Raw genomic sequence first — 24,562 nt, forward strand, 5'->3', positions numbered from 1 at the left:
TTATGAAAACTTTTGGAAAATAGGAGCGTTAGTAAAATGGAAGGTGTTCTAGATACTGTGTGGTCTGATGATAGCAAACTGAAAAATCATATAAACTTCCAATTAATGGCAAATGGAGTTCATTGCTGTTCCAGTAACCCTTATAAACATATTTTAATTATTCTTTGTGTTTGTTATACAATCAAATTATTAGGTTCAAGTCACAAAAAGAAAAACAATAACCCATTTCTTATATATGTTAATCATTTCTAGATATTATACAAGTTAATGAAATCAATATGCATATTAAGAAAGCAAAGTAATAAATTATTCTGGTTGACGGGAGAAATCAATTATTCACCTTATTTTTTCAGTACCTGCACCAGCCCGCTCAGGTCCCGCGATTCTCTAGCCGTGCTCCGCAGCGCTGCGGAAGTTGAACCCGGACGGATCTGCAGAGCTGCCGGCTGGGCCGGGCTCAGCGGTTAAGCTGCTGCTAAGCCGGGGTTCGAGGGTGGCGCGGGCTTTGCTGCCGCTGCGAGGCTCCAGGGCAGCGTGCGGGCAGCGCCGCGGCGCCGGGCCGCTCGGCTCCCTCCCGCGCTCCCGTCGCTGTCCGTGCGAGCAGAGGCCTGCTCCGCTCTCGGCACCGGTGCGTGCTTGGGCAGCGCCTTGCCGCACGTTACCGGCCTGAGCCAGGGCCTGACGCTTGTTAAGAGATTCCTCTTTCATAAACTTCTCCCAAAAAATCCAAAAATATTTCACATCCTCAAAGCTGATGTCAGAAATATTGGAGATTAAAAGCAGCAAAAATGCAGAAAATTCTACAAAATCTGTGCAAATCATTATACATGGGGGGAAAAAATAGACATTGCAGTGATGAGCACTCGGAAAATGTTGATTTGGTTGAACTGTCTTACATCCTTCCCCGCCCGTGTGACCTGTATGGGCAAGAGGAGGAAGCCTCGTGCTGCGCGCGGGAGCCCCGGCCTTCGGCAGCACGGAGCGGGCACGCGGAGGCGAGCCGGGATCCGGCGCGTCCTGCACCCGCGCCAGGCTGCCCCGGCGGCTGCCTGCAGGCCTGTGGCGTTCGCCAAGTTTGCAGGGTCCGAAAGCCCCGTGCCAGAGCCGCGTGAGAGAAGCCTGAAACGGGGATAAGGAAACGCAGGAGGCCTGAGAAGGCAGAAACTCCGTCCGCGTGGTAGGTCTTCTTCAGGTTCTGGCTGCGAGTGCGACGCAGTGTTTTCTGGCCGCCGGCGGTAAGCGGTGGCGGCTTACGGGCCGGTTTGCGCGTTGCTCCTGGAACGCAGCCACGTTGCAGCCGCTCGGAACGACGCTGCCTGGTGCAACGATTCCGGGCAGGAGGCAACGCCAGACATCGCAGGGTGGCTTAAGGACAAAGCCAGAATGCAATTCAAATGCAAAAATGACCGGACAGTATTCTAACGTGGACAACGCAGTTTTTAGTTTTTATGAAGGTAGCTGTGGGTTTCTTAATAACGGCAGATGCTGCGTTTCTCGATTTTGTCTTCGAAGCCTTGAGATTTGAACCAAGAATTGTTATGAGTAAGGTTCAAGCCTTTCCTCACCGACAGAGATAAACTGGTTTCAATGAATTCTACTTCAGTGGCATCAGGATGGAATCAGATCAGGATTGTCGATATTATTATTACCTGCTTGCTTTTATAGTAACCCACTATTCGGTCTTGTTGGAAATCTGCAGGTCTTCGTTCTCACACTGTTTGTTTTAATTGCTTTTGGCAACATTTCTCTCTCTTCTGAACAGCCCGAGGGGAGTAAGCCTATCGCTGGGTCCCTCGTGCCATGCTAAGGTCACTTTCTACCAAAGGTGATTGATTTATTTAATGCTGTAGTGTGTGTCAGTTTTGGTAAATTTTAAAACAAAACACAATCCAAACCAAGCAGATGAACATCATTTTGGGGATATATTCCAATGTAATATCATATAATGTTGGCAGACTGCTTATTAAAGCTGCTTACGATAACTATTCATAACACTTAACTGTTCTCAATATTTTGTATTTTATATTTTATATTTTCATATTAAAGCCTTCCCTGCTCCTCCCCCAAGAAACTGGAGGAAAGAAATAATAGAAAATGCTGAAGAATTCTTGTTATTGGGCATATGCACAAGCCTTGTGAGGACAGCATTCATCTGTGAATGTTAAGGAAGGGGATGGCAGAGTTTAAAACTGCACAAAGAGATGTTTCCACATTAAAATCACACTGTAACGTTGTGGATGTTGCATTGCCTGCCTGACTACCTGAGAGGCTGAATTATCATTTGCTTCTCTGTTTTCCTCATTTGCTGCATTTTTTCCCCTCAATTAATCAAAATTAAGTAGAGCAATGTAATAGACTGCTTTCTAAACAGAAAATGAAGCTTCATTGAAATGTAAATCCTTTTCTGCAATGTTTAGTATCACTTAAAATTTCATCAGCAAAAATGAAAATAATATTTTACTTTTTCTCGTTTGTTTAGATAATATAGAAATATTTGGCTTTGATTTTATTATTTTGATTTATTTTGACTCCCAGAAAAGGTCAAATGCTGTAGTGCATTTAACATTTGGTATGGCTCGCAGTATAATGTTTAAAAGTTACCAGGGGGATTTTTTCCTAACCCTGCCGGTTTTGGTCCTGTAAATGTTCCTTGAGATGCTTGTTCCGGTTGAAGTTTTAAAATGTAGGTTCTGTGTGCGCTGAGACCTTTCCATTCCTGTCGCAGAGACCCCGCGGGCGGCCCGGCGTGGTTTCCGGCGCCTGGCTGGCTCGGCGCCTTTGGAGGCTGTTGCCCGGCCGGCCGGCGGCAGCCCGCTGCTCGACCCGGCGGCGCGGCAGGCGCTGCTGAGAGCCGGCGGCTGCCTGCGTCGAGCTCTTGCGCGGGGGAGTTCCTCAGGCTCCGGCGCTGGTTTCCGGGGGTGCTCCGCGGCCTGCCGGGCTGAGCGGCGCCTCGGCCGGGGAAGCGCGCGGGGCGGCGGGGAGGGCGGCCGCGGGCAGAGAGCAGCCTCCAGCCGCGGCGCCCGGCGCTCTGCCGGTTCACCCTCGCCGGCGGCGGGCAGGCCGCGCGCGGCGCCCTGCGCGGGGGTGCCGGGGTGCCGGGGCGTCGCGGGGGCGTCGCGGGGGCGCCGGGGTGCCGGGGCGTCGCGGGGGCGTCGCGGGGGCGTCATGGGGGCGCCGGGGTGCCGGGGTGCCGGGGCGTCGCGGGGGCGTCGTGGGGGCGCTGGGGCGTCGGAGCGTCGCAGGGGTGCGGGGCGTCACGGGGGCGTCGCGGGGGTGCCGGGGTGCCGGGGAGTCGCGGGGGCGCGGGGCGTCGTGGGGGCATCGCGGGGGCGTCGCGGGGGCGCTGGGGCGTCGGAGCGGCGCGGGGGCGGCGCGGGGGCGTGGGGCGTCGTGGGGGCGTCGCGGGGGCGCCAGGGCGTCAGAGTGTCGCGGGGGCACCGAGGGTGCCGGGGCGTCGCGGGGGCGCTGGGGCGTCGGAGCGTCGCGGGGGCGCAGGGCGTCGCGGGGGGCGTCGCGGGGGCGTCGCGGGGGCACCGAGGGTGCCGGGGAGTCACGGGGGCGCTGGGGCGTCGGAGCGTCGCGGGGGCGCAGGGCGTCGCGGGGGCGTCGCAGGGGCGTCGCGGGGGCACCGAGGGTGCCGGGGAGTCACGGGGGCGCTGGGGCGTCGGAGCGTCGCGGGGGCACCGAGGGTGCCGGGGCGTCGCGGGGGCGCTGGGGCGTCGGAGCGTCGCGGGGGTGCAGGGCGTCGCGGGGGCGTCGCAGGGGCGTCGCGGGGGCACCGAGGGTGCCGGGGAGTCACGGGGGCGCTGGGGCGTCGGAGCGTCGCGGGGGCACCGAGGGTGCCGGGGCGTCGCGGGGGCGCGGGGCGTCGCGGGGGCGTCGCGGGGGCGCTGGGGTGTCGCGGGGGCGTCGCGGGGGCACCGAGGGTGCCGGGGCGTCGCGGGGGCGCTGGGGCGTCGCGGGGGCGTCGCGGGGGCGCTGGGGTGTCGCGGGGGCGTCGCGGGGGCACCGAGGGTGCCGGGGCGTCGCGGGGGCGCGGGGGCGTCAGAGTGTCGCGGGGGCGCTGGGGCGTCGTGGGGGCGTCGCGGGGGCACCGAGGGTGCCGGGGCGTCGCGGGGGCGCTGGGGCGTCGGAGCGTCGCGGGGGTGTCGTGGGGGCGTCGCGGGGGCGTCGCGGGGGCACCGAGGGTGCCGGGGAGTCACGGGGGCGCTGGGGCGTCGTGGGGGCGTCGCGGGGGCACCGAGGGTGCCGGGGCGTCGCGGGGGCGCTGGGGCGTCGGAGCGTCGCGGGGGTGTCGTGGGGGCGTCGCGGGGGCGTCGCGGGGGCACCGAGGGTGCCGGGGAGTCACGGGGGCGCTGGGGCGTCGTGGGGGCGTCGCGGGGGCACCGAGGGTGCCGGGGCGTCGCGGGGGCGCTGGGGCGTCGGAGCGTCGCGGGGGTGTCGTGGGGGCGTCGCGGGGGCGTCGCGGGGGCACCGAGGGTGCCGGGGCGTCGCGGGGGCCGCGTGCTCTCCGCGCGGCCCCCGGGCAGCGGCCCCGTGCGCTCGGCCCCGTGCGCTCGGCCGGGCTCCTGCCCGTGCTTGGCGTGCCGCTGCCAGGCGCTGCGTTTCTGCGGGCGCCGCGCCCCGTCCGCTAGCTGCTGGGGCCGGCGCGTCCCGGCCTCGCGCGGCTCTGCGCGGCGGGCGAGGGACGGCGGCTGCTGGGGGCACTGGGAGCCTAAAGCTGGTTTCGGCTGTGCTGGGAGCTCACCCCGAGAGACGGCTGCTGCTAAATCTGCTCGAGCAGATTAGCTGACGTGTGTTTGCAAAATAAACATGTTTTTAACTCTAATTAATAAAGGCAAAACTTGCGATTATGCATATAAGCTCAAGTAATAAATAATAAATTTCACAGATTTTAATGATCTCAGAGGAGGATCTCTAGGACTCTGTAAATAGAAGAATAAGTAGCACCTGCCGTTTTTCATGACTATCATGACTATCATATAGTACAGTTTATATAATTTTACAGAATTGTATGTCCTACAGTACACTCACTTACAGCTTTTGTTGTAAACAAAGTTCTCTACAACTTTTTATCGTAAGAATACATGCGTTATTTGAGTTAATATATTTTTCCATTAATTTATTATTTAATCCCATTTTGCAAATGCATAAATTGTGGAACTTGTTCCATTTTATTGTAGTAAGACTTTTCAACATTTTCTATAAAATTTTATATAATTTTCCCATTATAAAACCTAGGTGGAAGAAAAAAACAATCAGTTAGAAAATAAGCAAGGCATATACTTAAGAGGAAATCACGTAAGTATTGTCTTTCAAAAGGAAAATAATAAATAGAAAATGATCAAACATATGATTCTAGTTATGACACCTAGATGATGAAAACTGACATTGGAATTTTAGCTTCACTGTTTGAAAAAATTTAAAATTTACTCCAAATATCTTTTTATTTAAAGATTAATTTAAAATTACTTTCCTCCCTGCCTGCAATTACCAGAACACTTTAAAGTATTTTCCAAGTATTTCTGAGCTTTCTTTATGTATTTATATTGGTAGCTTCAAACCACCAGCCATTTCTTCAGTATCACAAGTAGACAATATTTAAAAAAAAAATTTTTTCCACGGAAAATAGTAACACCAGATTTCAAAGAATAGGAAAATGTTTTCCTTTATGTAAACTAGACTAATAGAAATAACAGAAAACAATTCTGCTTTTAATGTGTTGCTAATTATTGTTTCATTACTGCAGTAAAAATTCTGCGTCATTCCAATTAAGTATGTGGTGCAATATCAATTTAAAAATCATCTTTCACTTTTTTCCTTTATTTCCTTATTTTCATGTTTCTGTAGTTCTATTTTATAGATATCAGACTAGAATGAAGTCTTTTTTTCTTAATTAAAGATCACAGTTTGCTCTGCGCAGGGGACTCCGGGTAACCACGTAGCGTCTGCAGAACCCGTGGATTTTCTGCGGCGGGGGCAAGGCCTTTCTCGTGCGATACTCTCCTCACGGGAACGGCTGGTGTCCTTCGGTGAATCTGGCTGCTGGTTCCCCCCGGTCTCTCTGACAGCAGGTCGGGTCCGCGGGTTCGTGCCTGGTTTTACGACTGCGTTTGTTTCACAGCAGTCTGCGGACAGTGGTATCTTCAGGGCCCGGCAGGGACTTGCTCCCGCGCGCCAGGCGTCCCACGTGTTCCCCTTTGCACGCTTTCCCGGCTGCTCCCGGCCCCCTCTGCAGCTCCAAGGTTGTTGCTGTCTCCTGGAAGATGTCCCCTCCGCGGCTGCTGCTCCGGCTCCGCTCAGGGGCAGTCTGGAGGGGCGCGGGTGGTCCTCCCCGGCTTCCTGCCTCTGCACGCTTTCCAGGGGAAGGTAGAGGGAGAGCTTTTATGAATTCATTGCCTAGACAAAGTCCAAGGTGTATAACCTTGCTTCGCACTCATATGGGTTTGTCTGGGTTCTCCATCAGCTCTGCCTTCCAAGGGATGCCAACTGAACCCATCTAAGAGCTTTTTAGGATCTTCCCGCTTTTCAAATCCATGTCCTTTGGCTACACCCTTGATATGCTTCTCTTTAAACTTTATAATGAGCTTCCTGAATCTACTTTTTCAGTGAACTCTGGAGATGATCTTATCAAAATTCCTAGTGCTGAGTTTCTGATCACATTCAAAGCATTCTTGTGTCTCAGAGTTGCCCCTTTTCCTTCCTCTCATGTGAACTTCCATTAACTTGAACTCTTTGCATTTGTATTTCCTTTTATCATTATCATTCAGGGACCATCTTGTTTTCTGTCCCTCTTCTGTTCCTTTCTAGCATCACACAGTTTCATTTTTCCTCCTAACCCTAACCCTTAAACAAGATTTTCTTGTCCCCTGCTACAACTGCTTTGAGCTATAAAATATGTCTTCTCCTGTGCTGTCTTCATTCTCCTACTACCTCCTCAATAGCTAGTGGTAGATGTTCCCTCAACTACCTCAAGTTCAATATAATGAAAACTAATCTTGTCTGATTTTGCTTTTTCCCTTTTTCATTTCTCTGGATAATTTCACTGGCTTTTCTGTCAGTCAGGCTCAAAAACTGGTTGTCATATTTGTTTATTCTTCATTCCTTCTCAAAGGACTGTGTCACCACATCCTGCTGTTTCAGTATTGTAATGTTAGAATGAGTCCTGTTCATCCCTTTTACCAAAATCCCCAGGTATGTCCTTGTCACTTCTCACTTTGCTTTATCCTCCTCCTTTTTAACTACCTCTCTCTCAACTCAGTTCCATCTAAAATGTTACTGCTAAATCATCTTCTTTGCCTGCTGCTTGTGTCATGTCATTTCCGATTGAAATACCTTATCTGCTTGCCATCTCCTTTGTTAAATTTACCATTTTCTTCCAAAGTAATATATGTTCTCTCCTATCCATCATACGACTTCACATTATATCTTTCCTTATCTCTTTTGGCATTAGTCAACCCAGTCATCACTTCCAGTTGCTCTTCTTGCAGATTCCTGCTTTCACCTCTGCATTCTTTAAGTCTGGAAAATTCTCCATCTTCTACGATGTTCAAATCTTTCCTTAAAAATACTGCAAAATTCCTGATGATTATTCTCAAAAAGAAACAAAAGATCCAAAGATCTTTAGGATCACACCTTCCAGTCTTTAACAAAATCTAAAGAATACTTGCCCATTTAGCTATGTTGCTTGAGGCAAGGACAACGTCTTCTGTATTTTGTATTACTACGGAAAACCACTGGGTGTAAGAATAGGGCTCATGACATGCTGTAGTCACAGAGCTTCTCACCTGGATTTTACTTCAGTTCTAACTTTGTAATAGATCATCAGGACTGGGGAAAAGGAGTTCACTGAGGTATAAACACAAATAATAAAATCAGCCAGAAAACTATCACAGATAATAAAATCCACCAGTGCTATCGCAGACAGCGTTACAGCTACACTGAGAATGTTTATGGTGGTGTAGTGAAATACAGTGGCCTTCCAGTGGGTACACTGGGCCTGTCTGAGAGTGGTAAAATAGTGGTGGAGTGTTACACTGTGTCGGAAATATCATTACACCAGAGAATTTCTGTCCTCTTAATAAAAATAAAATAGACTTGTTTCAATGGCAATCTCACATATAGCATAAGCACTATTATAAAATACTGTGCATTTAAAATGATATATAGCTGTTGCATATCTTCTGATACAGCGGGTGGAGGGAAGTCAAGCACTGCTAGCATGGACTGCATGTGTTCACAGCTTACACGTGCCAAGCAGCTGCTGGGCTGCTTGTGTGCTTCTGCAGGAGGGAAGGATTGCTCCTTCCCAGATTTTAGAAATATGAATATGCGTATGTACTTGCTCCTACAGAAGTGAAGGTTCGGCCACAGTAGACCGAGGCATGCCTGCGACACGCAGCTTCGCTGGTAGTGTCTGTTGCGCTTCCGCCGTCGCTGCCCTCCGCTGCAGCTCTGCCCGTAAACGGCACTTGATGGTCCAACCCGAGGTTAAGCAGGCCTGCAGTACCCGGTGCGGGGGGCTCTAAAACTCGCTGAATGACCCAATGCTTTGCAAACGGTTTTACCCATTGCTGTTTGCTGCTCCCAACTGGAAGTGCACCTGGAGCGTTTGCGCGGATGGACTGCTTAACGAGTTACTTCCAGTCCCAAGGAAATGGTCGGCGGGGCGGCTGCAGCGGGCGCTCTTCTCCCCCAACTCCTCCATGCCTGTTGCTTTGTTGTTGTAAGCTGCAATCAGGAGAAAACTAATTCTCATTGCATACAGAGAGGTGGGGTCTGCAGCCCAGCACTGTGATGAGGAACTGGACTTAAAGGTATTGAGAAAAGAGGCTATAAAATACCTGTCTTTCACCAAACAAGTCATTCTTTATTGAAAAGTGAAGCATGCTGGTATTCAACTAAGGCAATATAAGTACCAAAGATGTTCTTACAGCACCAGGTAATATCTGGGAGCAAGCTCGGCCTTCGCCCCGGCTGTGCAGCGCCGCGAGGCACGGCGCGCCAGAGTCACTAAGCTCTGCGAGCCGCAGTGACATTTGGGGTTTGCTGGTCACAGCAGTGCTGCCATAAAATATAACCAAGCATGCACTTAAAGGTGGCAGGCAAGCAGGTCCCTTCTGCAGCAGCTTTTATTTGCATAATATGCAATATTACTATATATAACTATTTAAAAAGATGTGTATTTAGTTAATGTACAGTATACGTTTATATACACAATACATACTCTATATAGTATACAGTTATGTAGTATAACACTTTGGAGGATTTAAGTAAAGGTTCTCGTAAGACTGCTCATGAGATAGGCACAGGTGGATGTGTGATGGGGACAGCAGGGACCTCCACACACTTACGTTGTTCTAGTAACATAGGTAAGTCACGTTTTTAACAACAAAGTGGGTCAGCGTAGCAGGCTGCTGCTGTCCACCTTGGCTGCCTTCTGCTCCCTCCTGCCCTCCAGGCTGCGGGCACTGCGGAGCCGGAAGGATGGCGCAGATAGCAGTGCGGATGATAGCAGCGGCCCGGGGAAGAGGAGCTGAAGCTGCGGTACCTCTGTACGCGGCGTTGGAGGGGCTGGGCTCACATTTCAGGATGATTCAGATAATCCTCAAAAGAGAGAAACAAACACTATCCGGGAAGTCCTGCCAAAATTAAGCTTGTGATGTTCAAATCATCTGAAGAGAGCGACGAAGAGGTGATTTATCATGTTGTGCAGGTCCTTAGTCATGGAAAAGATCCTTGATAGCTCAGTCTTGCAGACAAAAGCATAATAAGAGCTGATTTCTGAAAGTCAAATTTAGTGAAATGCAATTTTGAAATAAGATGCTGTTTCCGAGCAGCACGGGGTGTTTAATCACTGGCAGTGCTTACCAGGTGCAGTAGTATAAGAATCACCTGGAATTTCCACGACCAGATGTGTCAGCTTTCTGAAACCCGTGCCTTCGGCAGGCTGCTGGGAAACCCTTAGCTCGGGCTAAGGGACCCTCGTGGCCCCTCTGGCCACATATTCCACAAATCTGTTAATACAGTTGGATGTTGTAAACTTTATGCTTCTTAACCCTGGCTCGGATCATTGGGAAAGGATTTTCAAAATGTTTGCCGTTGGAAAATACAGTTTTATCAAAATTAAAGTATTTGACAAAATGCTATAGATTTGGCTTTTGAACAAAATAGGCAAAACCCCTTACAGTTCAATGAGTTTTATTTCTTCTTCTTTATTATAAATTTTCATTTTATAACCTAGATGGGGTTTTTCCTTTTTCTTCATGTCAGATATTTACACGTCAACATTTTTCTAATGATAAGTGAAATTCAGATATTCCAATGTTGCCTCAAAATGGCTATCTGACTGGGAAGCAGTCAGCTTCAGTCCCACGGCTCCAAGGTGCTGCGTCAGGTGATACATGCTGTTGTGTATATTTGCTGGTGAGAAGGACTCTTGAGTTTTTTGACCCCTTCACTTAACTTCCTATAACTATGGTTTTTCTCGAATGCTAAAGACACAGGGCAGGGCCATCCAGCTTCTCGCAGGACAGCAGAGGCCTTTGCACAACAGATTTGAGTAATGGCTTCATTGCAGGGATCTCTTCTGTGGAGAAGAGATTTTTATTCTATTTATCCTGTTTCTATGATAGGATAAATTGCACGTAAATTCCTTTACATGGAAAAAGCTCTTCTGTGTGTCTGAGATCCTGCAAATGCTCGGTGATGAATATATGCTCTTTCAGGCCGTTAAGTGCACTCGGGAGACCATGGCTGTTGCCTTTGAGAGTTAGATTCTGGCAAATTCAAAGGTGTGTTTCCATTTCAGTGGAAATGTGGGAATCTGTTTGAACTTCAAGGGAGAGCAATACTGAACTTCACTGTTACAGGAAATGGGGAAGCCTCAGCCTTCCCCAGGCCTTTGTTCTCCCTAAAGACAATGTTCCTCTGCTAATTAAAAATGCACTACACGAGCGTTGAATTTCCTTTGCTCACAAACGCGTAGCCACAAGCGAGAGCTGAGACCTCCCAGCTTCTCTGAAGTCCCGCCGGACGCCCGCCGGTTCTCACGGCTGGAACGCGGGCCGCGGCCGGCCCGGCGAGGGCGCCGGGGGGCAGAGCGCCTCGGGGCAGCCTGGCCGGCCCCCGGGACCTGCTCGGGTGGAGGCGCCTGCAAGCGGCACGTCCGGCCCAGCCGCGGGCTGGCGGGCGGGAGCGCGGCGCTGGGCCCCGGCCCCGCTGCGCCCGCGCCTCCCCACGCCGCCCGCCGGCAGATTGGTGGCATCCGGCGTTAACAGCGCCCTGAAGTTTGTGAGCATTATTCACTTGTATTTTATTTTGTATGCACCGGGTCAGTTTGGGTTGGTTATAACCACGTGCCCAGGTCAAAAAACATGTGAGTAGTAGAAAAAGTCTTCAGTGGAAATTGGGTACTCGGGAACGGGCTCTGGAAAAGCACTGTGGATTCTCTGAACTTTGGAGTTGTATAGCAAAAAAGGTTGCCACCGGTAAAGGTGATGCAGTTCATGCATTCCTCTGCGTGTGTCATACAACTGTGCACGTTCAGCAAAAAATATTTACCAAATATTTTTCACATCAAAGATAGGCAGTAAAACTAAGGACATAAAGCTAGAGAGTGGGAATACATTGTCATCTGTCAATGGATCGCTCTTATGTTTTAAATTATCTCAGATAAAATCTTCTTTTGAGAGAACTCTAGTGAACATTGTTAAACCAGGACTGTATGCTTATTCCGGAGTTTTGCAGGTAATGCAAGCAAGAAAAGCAAAGAATAGTTTTTCAAAGATATGAGTGATTCTGCATATTTTATTTGATTGCCTGTCCACTCACTGTCCTGAAAACTGGCACGAGACTTCAACACTGATCCACTTATGTTTTTGCATCTCGTGCCAGCTCTTGTGGCAAAGAAGCTGGGAAAGGTTATTTCTCTGCAAATTTTGTTGATATATCTGACCAGAATCACCTGATACATGTCGTTAAATAAATTTAGAGCAATGCCATTGAAGGCATTAAACCCACAAAGTAATGGTAATATTTAATTTATTGAAAACTAATTATATGCTAGATACAGTTGGAGACTCGGGGAATAAGCAGAGCCCTCATCAGCGTGTAAGCAAGCTAGATGGTTAATGCACTGTGTTTGCAGCCTGCCCGGCACCGCGGGCGGTCCAGTCCGTCTGCGCCGCGCCGTGGCCCGATCCGTCCGGAGCGGGGCAGCGGTTGCCCTCGGGCCGGCGCCCCGCCGGTGGCCCCGCCACTGCTTCGGTCCCCTGCAGCTCTGCGCGGCTGCTGCGGCGAGGAGGGGTCCCTGGCTCCTCGCCTTCCTCCCAGCGGCGTTTGGCTTCTCCGCTCAGGCTGCTTTCCCGTTTGATTAAAATCAAATCAAATGCGTCAGTGTGAACTCTGCAGAAAAAAACAGGTGCGAGGGGGGTTTCTTGTTCCCGTCCTGAGAAATTATGCCTTCTTATTCCCGGAGGGCTGTCTGAATAGTAAATAGTTAATAATTGTATGACAACTCTAAATATAAACCACTTACCGGTAACGAGCTGTAGTAGTTCCGAAACGTTTACTCTTACCCTGTGGATTTCTGCAACCAGAGCTGCTGGTGAGCTTTCGGCGGAGCGCCTGCCTCACGCACCGCTCGGTGCCTGCCTGCCGAAGAAGCGTTCCCGGGGGCGGGCGACGGCGGAGAGGTGCGGACAACGTGCGAGCGCGGGACGGTGCGGAGACGTGGGCGGCTTTACCGGCGTCACACAGCCGCTCCCTGAGCTCCCGCTGCGGCGCTTCCTGACGCGACGTTACAGCGTGCAGATGTGCGGCTGCCACTTTTTGCCACTTTTGACCCTTCTGTCTTGATGAAACCTGGAGTTTAATGTCAAAGGCAACTCGCATGCCTCGTCATTACAATTTGCTGTTTCCGAAAAAGCACTGGCAAAAGCTCCGTGCTTTCAAAGTACACTGAGGAGATGCTAAGCCAGCGTTCCCGCGGCCGGCTGGCTGCTCGCAGCGTTGCGGTGGCGGGAGCGCTCACGTGACGGCTTTTAGGCGACAAACGGGAGCAAAGCGGCGAGGGACCGCGGCGGCATCCGTAGCGGTCCGGCTGGGCAGAAGAGCGTGGGGCTGGGAGGCAGGAAGACCATAAACGTGGCGGGTCTCTCTTGCACTGGTGCCTTCTGCTTTGCAGAGCGGTTTTGTCTGCAGGTGCTCGTTACGGAAGGTGCTCTCACGGCCACACGTAGCATCTGCACCTTTGGCACGTTTGTCCCATCCAGGTAGAGACAAGCCAAAGTGCTTTCCAAAAGCATCTGTAGGGTATGCTTTGGCAGGCTGTTGTTACTGCTTTTATTTCATTTGTCTATCCAACGTAATAATCAAGTATGTGTTGATAAGAAATACAAAGCAACAGAGATGAATGTATTTTAGTCTTCACCAGGAACAGCTATGACTTTCTAGGTACATATGGGGCAGATGAAATGGGCATTGTTATTTTTCAAAGTACAAGAAAATTTTAATTTAATCTTCGTTTCAAACTATCATAAGCAAATTCAAGCTTCTCTTAAGCGAAAGCATCAGTAGCAGTGTACCAGGAACTAAATAGCAATACTATAAAATGGAGGAAGTTGCTGCTGTCTTTCTCGTTTCAAATCTGTGGCCTGTTCCTGCAGTCGTAATGGAAATAGCTGTGGTCACAGCTGAACAGGGAGAATGTACCTTTTCTGCTTATGTGCATGGTTTCTTTTAAACAACTGCATTTTTTTTAATAATGAGTATTATGTATGTATGTCAAAACTCTCTTCAACTCAACAGCTTTCCATCACAAGTTTCTCATTGTTCCATTTCAGTTTCTCCGAAGATATTTCGCATTTCAAATGACCTCGTTGTGAACGAAGGAAGCAACATTACTCTTGCGTGCTTGGCCACAGGGAAACCAGAGCCTTCCATTTCTTGGAGACATATCTCTCCGTCCGGTAAGCACACACACTCTGTCCCCGAGAGCTTTGCGCTAAGGTTCGCCGGTAGCAGACTTGGCTTTTTGTATTTTCAAAAGCGTGAGAGCATTACTTTTGTGTGCCTTAAAAATGTGCATGCTTAACAAGGTTTCTAGAAGTAAGAAGCTTCCTCAGATTTCAGCTGAGGTCAGTGAAAACTGTACTACTACTTAAAATGAGAATGTAAAGTTAGAAAGTAGAAGAAGAAACAGAGAATTAGAGACTCTAAATATAACTATATTTTTAATTTGGGCCCAAGCAACTTGCCAAGGACAGAGGAAGGAGGTAGTATTTGCATGTTATAGGATGAGAAGTCTGAGCAGAAGCTCGTCTAAGAGACTGTAGACATTTATCAAAAAATTCCTATTAAAACAAAAACAAGGAAACAAACAGGAATACAAATGACTCTAGAACCAGGATGAAAAGTTAAAAAAATTAACAAGTCATGCAATAAATATAATTTAATTTCACTACCATTGAACCTTACAGTTATTGTGATACAACATAGTTTATTAAAAATATTTTTACTGATTTTAGTGATGCAGTTTTTTGAAATTAAATTCTTTATGAAAAATCGCAAGCAAAACGGCATCTAAAAGTATAATTTTTATTTAATTGCATATTTCCCTCAACATTTTTATTTTTCATAAATTCACGCAAGTACAGAGTTCCTCCTTATATATTTAAAGGGAGTCTTTCCTTGTAGCTAACATTACAGACATCTCTGCATTAGTTGACTATCTGCACTGGTTCAGAGACAGCAGAGTTGGTTCCCTGAGAGCAAATCTGAATCTGGGTGCAGACCTGAGCACACGTAGCTCAAAGATCCAAGCTGCTTCTGGGATCAGTATTATAAGTTTAGCCAGTTCCACATTGCTGTGGAAGTACATGTTTCAGTAGACATGCCTAATTCTTTTCCATTTCATACAAAAGTACAGTCTAGAGGCTTTGCGGATACAAGGTAACTCACTGCAAGTTATCTTAACGGAGAGCTGCACCAAATATTTGGTGCCTGAACCTGCATAAATATCTAATCTTTTAATGGAAATGCTGTTTGGAAGAGCTCTATCGAGGTATTTAATCATCCCTGCCGCCCAGCTGCCCCTGTTCCTTTCTCTTGCACTAAGAACAGAGGATACGTTGGCTCTCTATCTCCAAGTTACTGGTGCTGGAAGTTTTGGTGTCGCGTATTTTTAAGCGGCTACCTTCCTGCTGCCTGCCTGTTTCATACACCACTAGTACTGCACTAGTTCTTTTATATGGCTTCTATGATTATAATTCATTTTGAATTGAAGGTCTTTCTGTTGGCTCACACACCTTCCCTGAAATCCATGTAATTGCAGGGAAGAATACTTTCATGGACTGTCACAGCTTACCACAGTGTATCATAATACAGAGTAACAGTTCACTTTAGAAAGCAAGATTTGAAAAAAAAGAAATTTGACCTTTAAAACAGTGACAATGAATTCAGCTTGAAGTGTCCATCAATGGGCTAGGCAAAAAAATCCATTGTAGCAAAAAATGGGTTTTTAACTAAATGTCAAACAAATTTTGGGTAGGAAACTGGTGACACTTTGGAGTTATAGCTTAAAACATTAGATTTTCTATAGAAGGGAGCCATTACAATTTTCCTGGAAAGGAAAAAACAGAAAAGGATAATTAGTGCACTCAAAGTGGACAAGGGGAGGAGGAGGAAGTAGATCATCCTCATCTTAGACTTCAGACAAAATAAGCACATGTAATCACCACGGCTTTCAGTGAACCCCCTGATTTTATATTTTGACCAAAGACTTATATTTTGACTGAGAATGGCAAGAGGAAAGATGTGATCCATTCAGCTACAGACTGAGCGCAACAAGTATTTAAAATGAAATCTGAAGAAAAGACTGATCAAAGATACTGTGGTACATGCAGAGTAAATCAAAATGCTCAGGGCACAGCGGTGCTGTGCTCTTACGGAGCTGAGTGGATTGAGCAGAGCCAAGTGAAGGCTGAAAGGTGTATTTTTGCACTCAGCAGTTCTCACTACCAGAGATTTAACAGTCAGGCAAATACAACTCGCTCTTTGTTTCCCCTCACTACTTTGGCTTTCTGAGACCTGCTTCATTCTACTTGCTGATTCATTCTTTGAAGCTTATATGAATAACACCTGTAGGAAAGAGCAAAATGCATTTACCATATAATCACCTTTTCATCTTCTCTGTTTGAGCATCCTGACTGAAGGATTGGCAAGTAAACCTGCAAATCTTCTATACTCACCAGTCATTATTCTCTTAGGCTGTACGTCGGGATAGGGCTGCTTGTTGGATTGTTTTTGCCCTGTCTCTTGTTCTCGCATCAGGAAGCAATAGGCTAGCTGAAACTCAAGCATGGCCTTAAGAACTTTGGTAATTAAAAAAAATCCCCACAGAATCAAATCACAGAGTCATAGCGGTACCTCTGGAGGTTGCCTGGTCCAACCCCTGCTCAGGTGGGGCCACCAGGATCAACTGCATGAATTGTGTCCAAGCGGGTTTGAGCATCTCCAAGGCTGGAGACACCACAGCCTGCCTGGGCACTGTGTTTCAGTATTCAACCACTCTCACAGGGAAAAAGTTTATTCTTATGTTTAAATGGAATTTCTTGTACTTCAATTTGTGCCCTATGCCTCTTGTCCTGACACGGGCACCAAGGAGAAGACTCTGGCTCCCTCTTCTTTACCCCCATCAGGTATTTCCACACCCTGCTGAGATCCCCCGGAGCTGTTTCTTCTCCAGACTGAGCAGTCCTGGCTCTTGCAGCCTCTCCCCATATGTCAGAGGCTCCAGCCCCTTCATCATCTTCATGGCCCTTTGCTGGACTTGCTCCAGCAGGTCGATGTCTTTCTTGTAGCAGGGAGCCCATTCATTTTGTGCACATATACTCATCATTAGAGCAGCTGGAGATACACATCTCAATAAACCATAGTAACTGTGGTAGTAATTTGGTATTAACAGAACTATCAAAGGTTTACTGTCTGGGGGAGAACTGGCAGCATCTCAGTCACAGCATTTCTGATTTATTGGACTTCCAGCTGCATTTAAATGGTTAAGGTCAAAATCTTGTTTGTGGGCAAAGAAGCAGCACACCTTTTGTTTATTTATTTATTTATTTATATGTATATAAATAAAGTCAAGAATTTATTGTTAGTATACTTGAAGTCATAACAGTCTAATTCAGGAATCACTAGTCTATATCGAGTTATTACAGAAAAAGGAAGAATAATAATGCAGTTAAAATTCTTACACTTCCTGGATTCTCCCCATTTTTCTGGTGTTACACACACACACACACTTGCTCCTCTGCGCCCTGAGTTGGTGGTTTCATTCTGGTGTGTCTTGGGGCAGTGGGGGTTACAGCAAGCTGTCAGCAACTGGAGTCCTTCACCAGGAAGCATATGGGGATCATGGTAGTGGTTTCTTCTTCCTTCCTGTAGTATGCACTTGAAGTCATTTTTATATGTTTGCTGATACATGTTAAGACCTTTCTCTTTCTTTGCTGGTCTACAGCTCCAGATTACAACCAAATTTGCTATATATGGTGCCATTTATGTATGTTAGATACTATTTCTATGGTCTCTTTGCCCCTGAAACCAATTTTGTCCAGCTCTAGTTTTGCATTTCTTTAACAGACCATGCGTGGGTTTCTTACAGTTGTGGGGTCCCCTGTGTCCATCTCTCATCACTCTGTGCCTGTGCTCCTCCCCTGCACCCTGTGTCTCCACTTTTTAAGGCCTCTGTTTTTCTGTACACTACATGTGTTAATTTTAAATAGCTCATTCTGTGTAGAATGACTGCTCGTCGCTGCTGCCTATGTAAAATTACAGTTGTACCTCACAGAGATAAACAAAAGTAAGACAAATTAGCCATAGACACCTGTTCAACTAGAGAAATTATTGTCATAGCTAAACCAAAACTACAGGCAAGTCGAAAAAAAGTTCAGACAAGCCTGAAGCTGTGCAAACTCAGCGCAAAGCAGATGGCCTGTTACTGAGAGTGGCAATACTGTACTACAGGGCTGCGTCAGTAGAAAACCCGTATCTTACAAAAACTGAGCGCTAGTAAGAACACCAGGACGTACCTTGGCTGTCCTGTCATTGATTAATGGACAGAGCTCAGTCCTGAGTGGAAGGACAAGAGGATCCAGATAACGTTTTGCTCAGAAATCCTGTAGAATACTATGGAAGTGGACCCGTAACTTGTGGTCTGTCTGTTAGCCTACCAAATAAAGAAGAATTTCAGTAACAATATACCTTTTATGTGTTGAGGTGCATGTTCTGCTTTGAAGACAGTTAAAAATGACACTCAAAACCAATTTTCTAGGCAAAGAGGAAGCCTAGACTTATTAGCAAAAATGCAGGACAGTTGAAAACACTAAATTTTTATAAGAGTTTATATTCTTCCTGCCACAAATTACCTTTATCTAAACATAAAGTTCATTTGCAGTTTGTTTTCTGTCAATTCTTGCCTATAATTCCCAGTGGCATTAATGAGGCTTACATACAAGCATCACATCCCGAATACAACACTAAATTATATTAAAGAATTATATTTAGAATATTCTAGAATTGTTTGTCAAAGCTGCTACTAAAAGATAAGAAACTGAAATCTCTGAATACAAATGATTCAATGTAGACTAATTCCAAAATATTATCGTGTTTTGCATCAATGCAGCCTTTGCTTGGATATGGTTGGATTCAATTTTTTTTGAACAAGAGATAAAATAAACCTTTAATGGGAATAAAAATAAAATCTATTTAGAGATTATTTTTAACTTAGTACATAAATTATTGGCCTGTAATCTTCATGGTGCATGTTTAACTTGCAGTAATTATGTAAATACATTCATTATCTAAATATTCATTATACCAACCCATTATGTAAATGCACAAAATCTACACATTCAGTGTAATACCATAAGGAAAATGGAGCTGAGCTTTGTAATCTGAAAATCTTATATTGTTGAAATGTCATCTGAATAAATTCCAGGTATTACTTATTTTGTTCTGACATTTAAGAGCAAAGTGCAGCATCAATAGCTTAAGAATGAAACCAGAATTTTAAAGAACTAAGGTCTGCCTGAATCATAAGTCTGCCTTTAAACGCTGCACGAACAACGTTTGGTTGCATCTCCATCTTTGAAAGCGAGCTCTGCAAACGCTGCCGACAGCAGTAACAACAAAAGCCGTTCAGAGATCTTTTTTTTTTTTTTTAACATTTTACAAATTTCTGATTTGTTATGTGGTGAAACGCTATCCCACTGGTTTTGACAAAACTTTCCATAGCAGAATTTTCTCAGGTGCAGCCCAGAAGAATAAATAACGCCGTGAGCCGCAGGGGACAGAGGGCAGGAGAGTCGGGCCCCCCGGGCGGCGGCTGGGAGGACGAGGTGCTCCAGATGAAGCACCGTTGCGCTGAGGACACAGCCGTGACATCAGGGCTGTAGAGATGGGCAGAAAGGCACTGGAGGATTAGTCTTACTTTTTGACTTTTTTTAGAGTGCTTGACTTCACAATCATAACGCTTCCTTAGCACAAGTATTTTTAGATGTAATTTCATATACTTTAAACAAATATTTTAAATCTAATTGGTTCATGTTGAAATCATATTGTTACTGCCAGAATTCATGGGCAAGGTTAGGATCTGTAAATGCACATTGCAATCTCAGCAGCTTTGCTAATAGAGAGTGAACCTACATTAATATTTTGGCATGAATAATGACTATGCTTTTCAGGTGAACGTCTGTTGGGCCCTGCTTAACACACGTTGGTTCGCATCGAGGAGGGGGTCTCAGAGGCTCGCCCCGTGTTTGTAAGGAGGGCTAGACTAGCGTCAGTCTCGGCCCAGGAGCTGAAGGCTTGTTTGCTGCTGGAGCGCATCTCTCTGGAAGGACTTTGGTGCTCCAGACCCGCTCTGCAACACAAACCACAGCGCAAAAAGGCAGGCCACCCAAGGAGGTCGCCTCAAAAGTGCAGTCCTGAGCCAAACTAAAGCGCAAATACAGACACTCCCGAAGTGCATAACCGGGACCCCTCCATGAAAGAAAACTGGTGGCTGCTCTTCAGGAGTGAGCTTACCATGGTGCCGCCAGAGTGGGAGTCCCCCCCCCCCGCCCACAGCTGCGCCAAAGCAAACCCTGCCGAAACTCCGCGCCGCGTTCGCCTGCGAGGCCGCTCCTCTGGCGCGGCACCACCTGCTAACGCGGAGTCGGAGCAGCGGGCTGCCGCGGGGCCGCGGGTCAGCAGAGACGGGCAGGTTGCTGCATGCCTCCCAGCAGACTGCAGAGCTGCGGGCTGAGGGCAAAAAGAAAAAAAATTTAATTGCGACACGGTAATCTCCTGCTTTAGCCACAGCTCCGAGCGCAGGGTGCTGTCGTGTTTACTGCCCGTGCCGCCCCAGCTCCTCGGGCTTGTTCACGCGGAATCGCCTCCCCTCTGCCTTTGGGACATCTTGTCCTGGATGTTTCGCGTGCCCGCTTCCGTCTTCCGGCTCCCTACCTCCCAGTTCTTCTTCTTCTATTCTTTTACCCTTTGCTTTCAGTTTTAGCACCATGACTTCCAGTAGGTTCCAGGTCTTTTGCTGAAATACAGAGACAAACTGGTTGTGTATATATGAGTATATTTTGGTGAGCAGTTTTTCAGAAGTTAATAATTTAGCTGAATAAAGACAGATTTTCACATGTTGAGCAAAAGGCAAATTCCTAGCATCAGGGCAATCTTGTTTTTCCAAACTGAAGCATTTTAGAAAATATCCATAAGAATTGTTTAGCACTCACAAAATAACAAGTTTTTCAGCAGCACTGAGGAAAGATAAAGTATTCCAGGAAAACGTACCCAGAGTTCAGGTATGACCATATTCACGTCCTGAGCGCTCTCCGCCGCCGAGCCGCGTTGCTCGCCCCTGGGCTGTACGTGCGTGAGCGCGTGAGCGCCGTGTGAACAGCCCTGCAGCTCTGACGATGTGTTACACTAGTGTCTCACACTAGCACTGCCGTTCTGACGATGTATTAGTGTAATACATCTTCGGAGCACTCAGATGATAGCGCTGTCTGGGAAGAGTGAGTCTAAGCGGGGACTCAATTCAATCACCGGACAAAAGGAGCACACAGGGCACGTTTCTGCAGGATCTTTCCTGAAACACTGCTGTACAAGGTTTGGGTTTATAATGGAAAATAAAAAAAGCTTTCTTTTTTTTTTTTTTTTTGAATCCTAGGGGGAGAAAAAGCTTGAAATGAAAATAGTTAATGTCAAATATTTTGTTCCATTTGCACTTTAATACAGAACTGTAATTTTTCAAATGTTTTCCACATATTCACACATGAGACAAGTAAGAAGTATTTTGTTAAAGGGCAAGTACTATGAGCCATGGATTTTAGACTGAAAATACTTAACGTACATTAATTATTATCAGATTTCCAGGACTTTGTATGAATACAAAGCGTGAATTCATCTTTTCAAATGCTCCTTCTCTTGTTCCAAAGGAGTTTTAGAGCTGGAAGCTTGAGAAACAGGAGCGGCTGGCGCGCGCCGCCTGCGCAGCGAACTCTAACGGCGGGCAGGGCGCGGCGAGGGCTGCTCCCCGCGCACCGGGCGGCGCGGGCTCGCCCCGGCGCAGCGAGCCCTCCCGCCGCCCGCGCCGCCCGCGCCGCCCGCCTTCGCGCTCGGAGCCCGGCCGGCGGCGGCCTCGCGTCCTGGCGGCGGCCCGCGCCCTGCGGCAGCCGCCCTGCGGCAGCGCTCGCCCTCGGGCTGCCCTGTCCCAGCGAGCTGAAACGCGGGGCCCTTGTCCCGGGTCGTCAGCGCGGCTCCCAAAGCCTGGCGTGACCCTTGCGCCTCGCGCGCCGAGCCGTCCGCCTCGCGTCCTCGGCTGCCCGTGGGGAGCCGCGGGCGAGGAGGGGCCTTCTCTCGGCACAGCCATCGCCTCGGCAGCGCTGCAGCGTGCAGGGGCCCCTCGAGCGGGAGCCGAAACGCCCCGGCAGGGCGCGGGGCGGCGGGCAGGCGGGGGCTGAGCTCCGGCGGCGCGCCCTGCGCCCAGGCCGGCGCTGGGCACCGAGCGCCCGCGCTGAACAGCCGCGTGCCGAGGAGCCGCGCGGGGGCCGCCAGGCGCCCTCTGCGGCCGGACGCGCCGGCGGGCCGGGCTCCCGGCAGGCCGCTGCGCCCCGCGGCAGGGCCGCGCGGAGCCCCGGCCGTCGCAGGGACGGGCGCAGCCGCGGTGCCGACCGGGGCGGTCCGTCTGCGCCCCGCGGCGGGGCCCACGCGGAGCCCCGGCCGTCGCAGGGACGGGCGCAGCCGCGGTGCCGACCGGGGCGGTCCGTCTGCACCCCGCGGCAGGGCCGCGCGGAGCCCCGGCCGTCGCAGGGACGGGCGCAGCCGCGGTGCCGACCGGGGCGGTCCGTCTGCGCCCCGCGGCGGGGCCCGCGCGGAGCCCCGGCCGTCGCAGGGACGGGCGCAGCCGCGGTGCCGACCGGGGCGGTCCGTCTGCGCCCCGCGGCGGGGCCCGCGCGAAGCCCCGGCCGTCGCAGGGACGGGCGCAGCCGCGGTGCCGACCGGGGCGGTCCGTCTGCGCCCCGCAGCGGGGCCGCGCGAAGCCCCGGCCGTCGCAGGGACGGGCGCAGCCGCGGTGCCGACCGGGGCGGTCCGTCTGCGCCCCGCGGCGGGGCCGCGCGGAGCCCCGGCCGTCGCAGGAACGGGCGCAGCCGCGGTGCCGACCGGGGCGGTCCGTCTGCGCCCCGCGGCAGGGCCGCGCGGAGCCCCGGCCGTCGCAGGGACGGGCGCAGCCGCGGTGCCGACCGGGGCGGTCCGTCTGCGCCCCGCGGCAGGGCCATGCGGAGCCCCGGCCGTCGCAGGGACGGGCGCAGCCGCGGTGCCGACCGGGGCGGTCCGTCTGCGCCCCGCGGCGGGGCCCGCGCGGAGCCCCGGCCGTCGCAGGGACGGGCGCATCCGCGGTGCCGACCGGGGCGGTCCGTCTGCGCCCCGCGGCAGGGCCATGCGGAGCCCCGGCCGTCGCAGGGACGGGCGCAGCCGCGGTGCCGACCGGGGCGGTCCGTCTGCGCCCCGCGGTCCGTCTGCGGTTCGGTGGTTAGTACGTCATGGGAATCTTGTGTCCTGGTTGCTGTCATGGAATCAGCCCGGCTGGACGGGACCTCTGGAGATCGTCTAGTCCAGGCCCCCGCTGCCTGTCCTGAAGTGAAGGTTGTCACTCGCCATTAAATCAGTGGTTCCTTAGCATTAAGCACACTGCTGGCAGCCTCCCAAGAACTGGAGAGGAAGCAGTGTGCAGCTCTAAGTAGGGTAAATGAGGGGATTAATTATCAGCCCGAAGACAGCAGTGCAAACCTTAGTGCTTAGCAGAAACCGGTTATTTGCAATTCTTTCTTTGCCTTTGGGTAAACAGAAAATAACGATCCCCCAAAGTCACACCTCTGCCATACAGACGGTGACGACTTTCGATTTCAGGTTTAGAGCCTTTGCTTTCTGCAGCGACACTTGTGAGCGCCGTGCTGTGGGCTGTGAGCAATCGTAGGCTGCGGTTAGGTGACGTTCGGCATCACGCGCTATCGCACGGGCTCAAGCAATGTTCCCGTCTGCCATGAGCGGGCAGCTGAGGAAAAGCTCGTAGGAGGGTGCCGTTAGGTGCGAGGTGCTCCCGAGCTCGGAGGATTCCCCCGGGAACAATTAAAGCTTTCCTCGAAATCCTCGGGTCGTCTTAAACGCGCTGAAAAAACCTTCTTGTTCAATAGAGCTGTTAGGAGAAGAACGTTCCAGCCCAGGCGGCTGAATAATTGGGCCGTCTTTGTGGCGGAGCTGAGAGCTGAGGGTAACGTTACAACCTAAGCGAAATGTGAAGATGCAGAGTAAAACTGCACAAAAGCGTTACACAGAGGTAAGTATGAACGTTTTGGCTATTCTGTTACAAATGGGAAGTATTTCTCACTTCTCAGTAAAAGTAGATGAACTCATTAACGACTCATAAAAACACTGTGAAAAAGAGAACTTTCACATGTTTGGTCTATCCCTTCAGATATTTGTTCATTTTGATCTGACAAATGCGGCATTCTTGGGTAAGCGTCTGATGAATCACGCAAGATAACTCCGTGAAACCGAGTCTCTAACGCTCCAAACGAGACGACGCAGCTGCAGATTTCACCGCTGAGGCCCCCGCCGTGCCCGGGGCCCGCGGCGGCCCCGAACGGGCGCAGCCCGGCCGCGGCGCGGAGGTTCCTGCAGCGGCGGCGCGGGCCGCCCCGCAGCCCTGTCGCGACGCTGCTCTTCTCTTCCCCGGTTCTCCCCGCCGCAGGGAGCAGGCGGCGCGGCGGGCGCCCCGGCTCGGGCGCCGCGCAGGCACCCCACCCTTCCCTCTGGTTTCCCAAACTGTTTGTTCTGGGCGTGTTCGTGAATGCATCGTATTTCACATATATTTAGAATCATTTTAAAATATGCAAATTTTATTTTAAAAATGTTAATAGTTTTTGAGGATTATAAAGAAACGTGCCAAAAACATTCATTAATGAGTCATTTAACTCTAGTAATGGCTCCAGTCTGAACAGGCTACAGACAG

General features: G+C 49.9%; 1 protein-coding gene across 1 annotated transcript in view; it reads left to right on the top strand.

Annotated features, from left to right (window-relative positions):
- NEGR1 (neuronal growth regulator 1) overlaps window positions 1-24,562 on the top strand; it is a 293,574-nt gene that overhangs the window by 187,763 nt on the left and 81,249 nt on the right. The window contains exon 3 of the mRNA XM_062581060.1: window positions 13,845-13,970. Coding sequence (XP_062437044.1) covers window positions 13,845-13,970 — 126 coding nt within the window. The remainder of the gene's footprint in view (window positions 1-13,844; window positions 13,971-24,562) is intronic.

Source organism: Rhea pennata, chromosome 8, assembly GCF_028389875.1.
Source record: "Rhea pennata isolate bPtePen1 chromosome 8, bPtePen1.pri, whole genome shotgun sequence".
Lineage (NCBI taxonomy): Eukaryota > Metazoa > Chordata > Aves > Rheiformes > Rheidae > Rhea > Rhea pennata.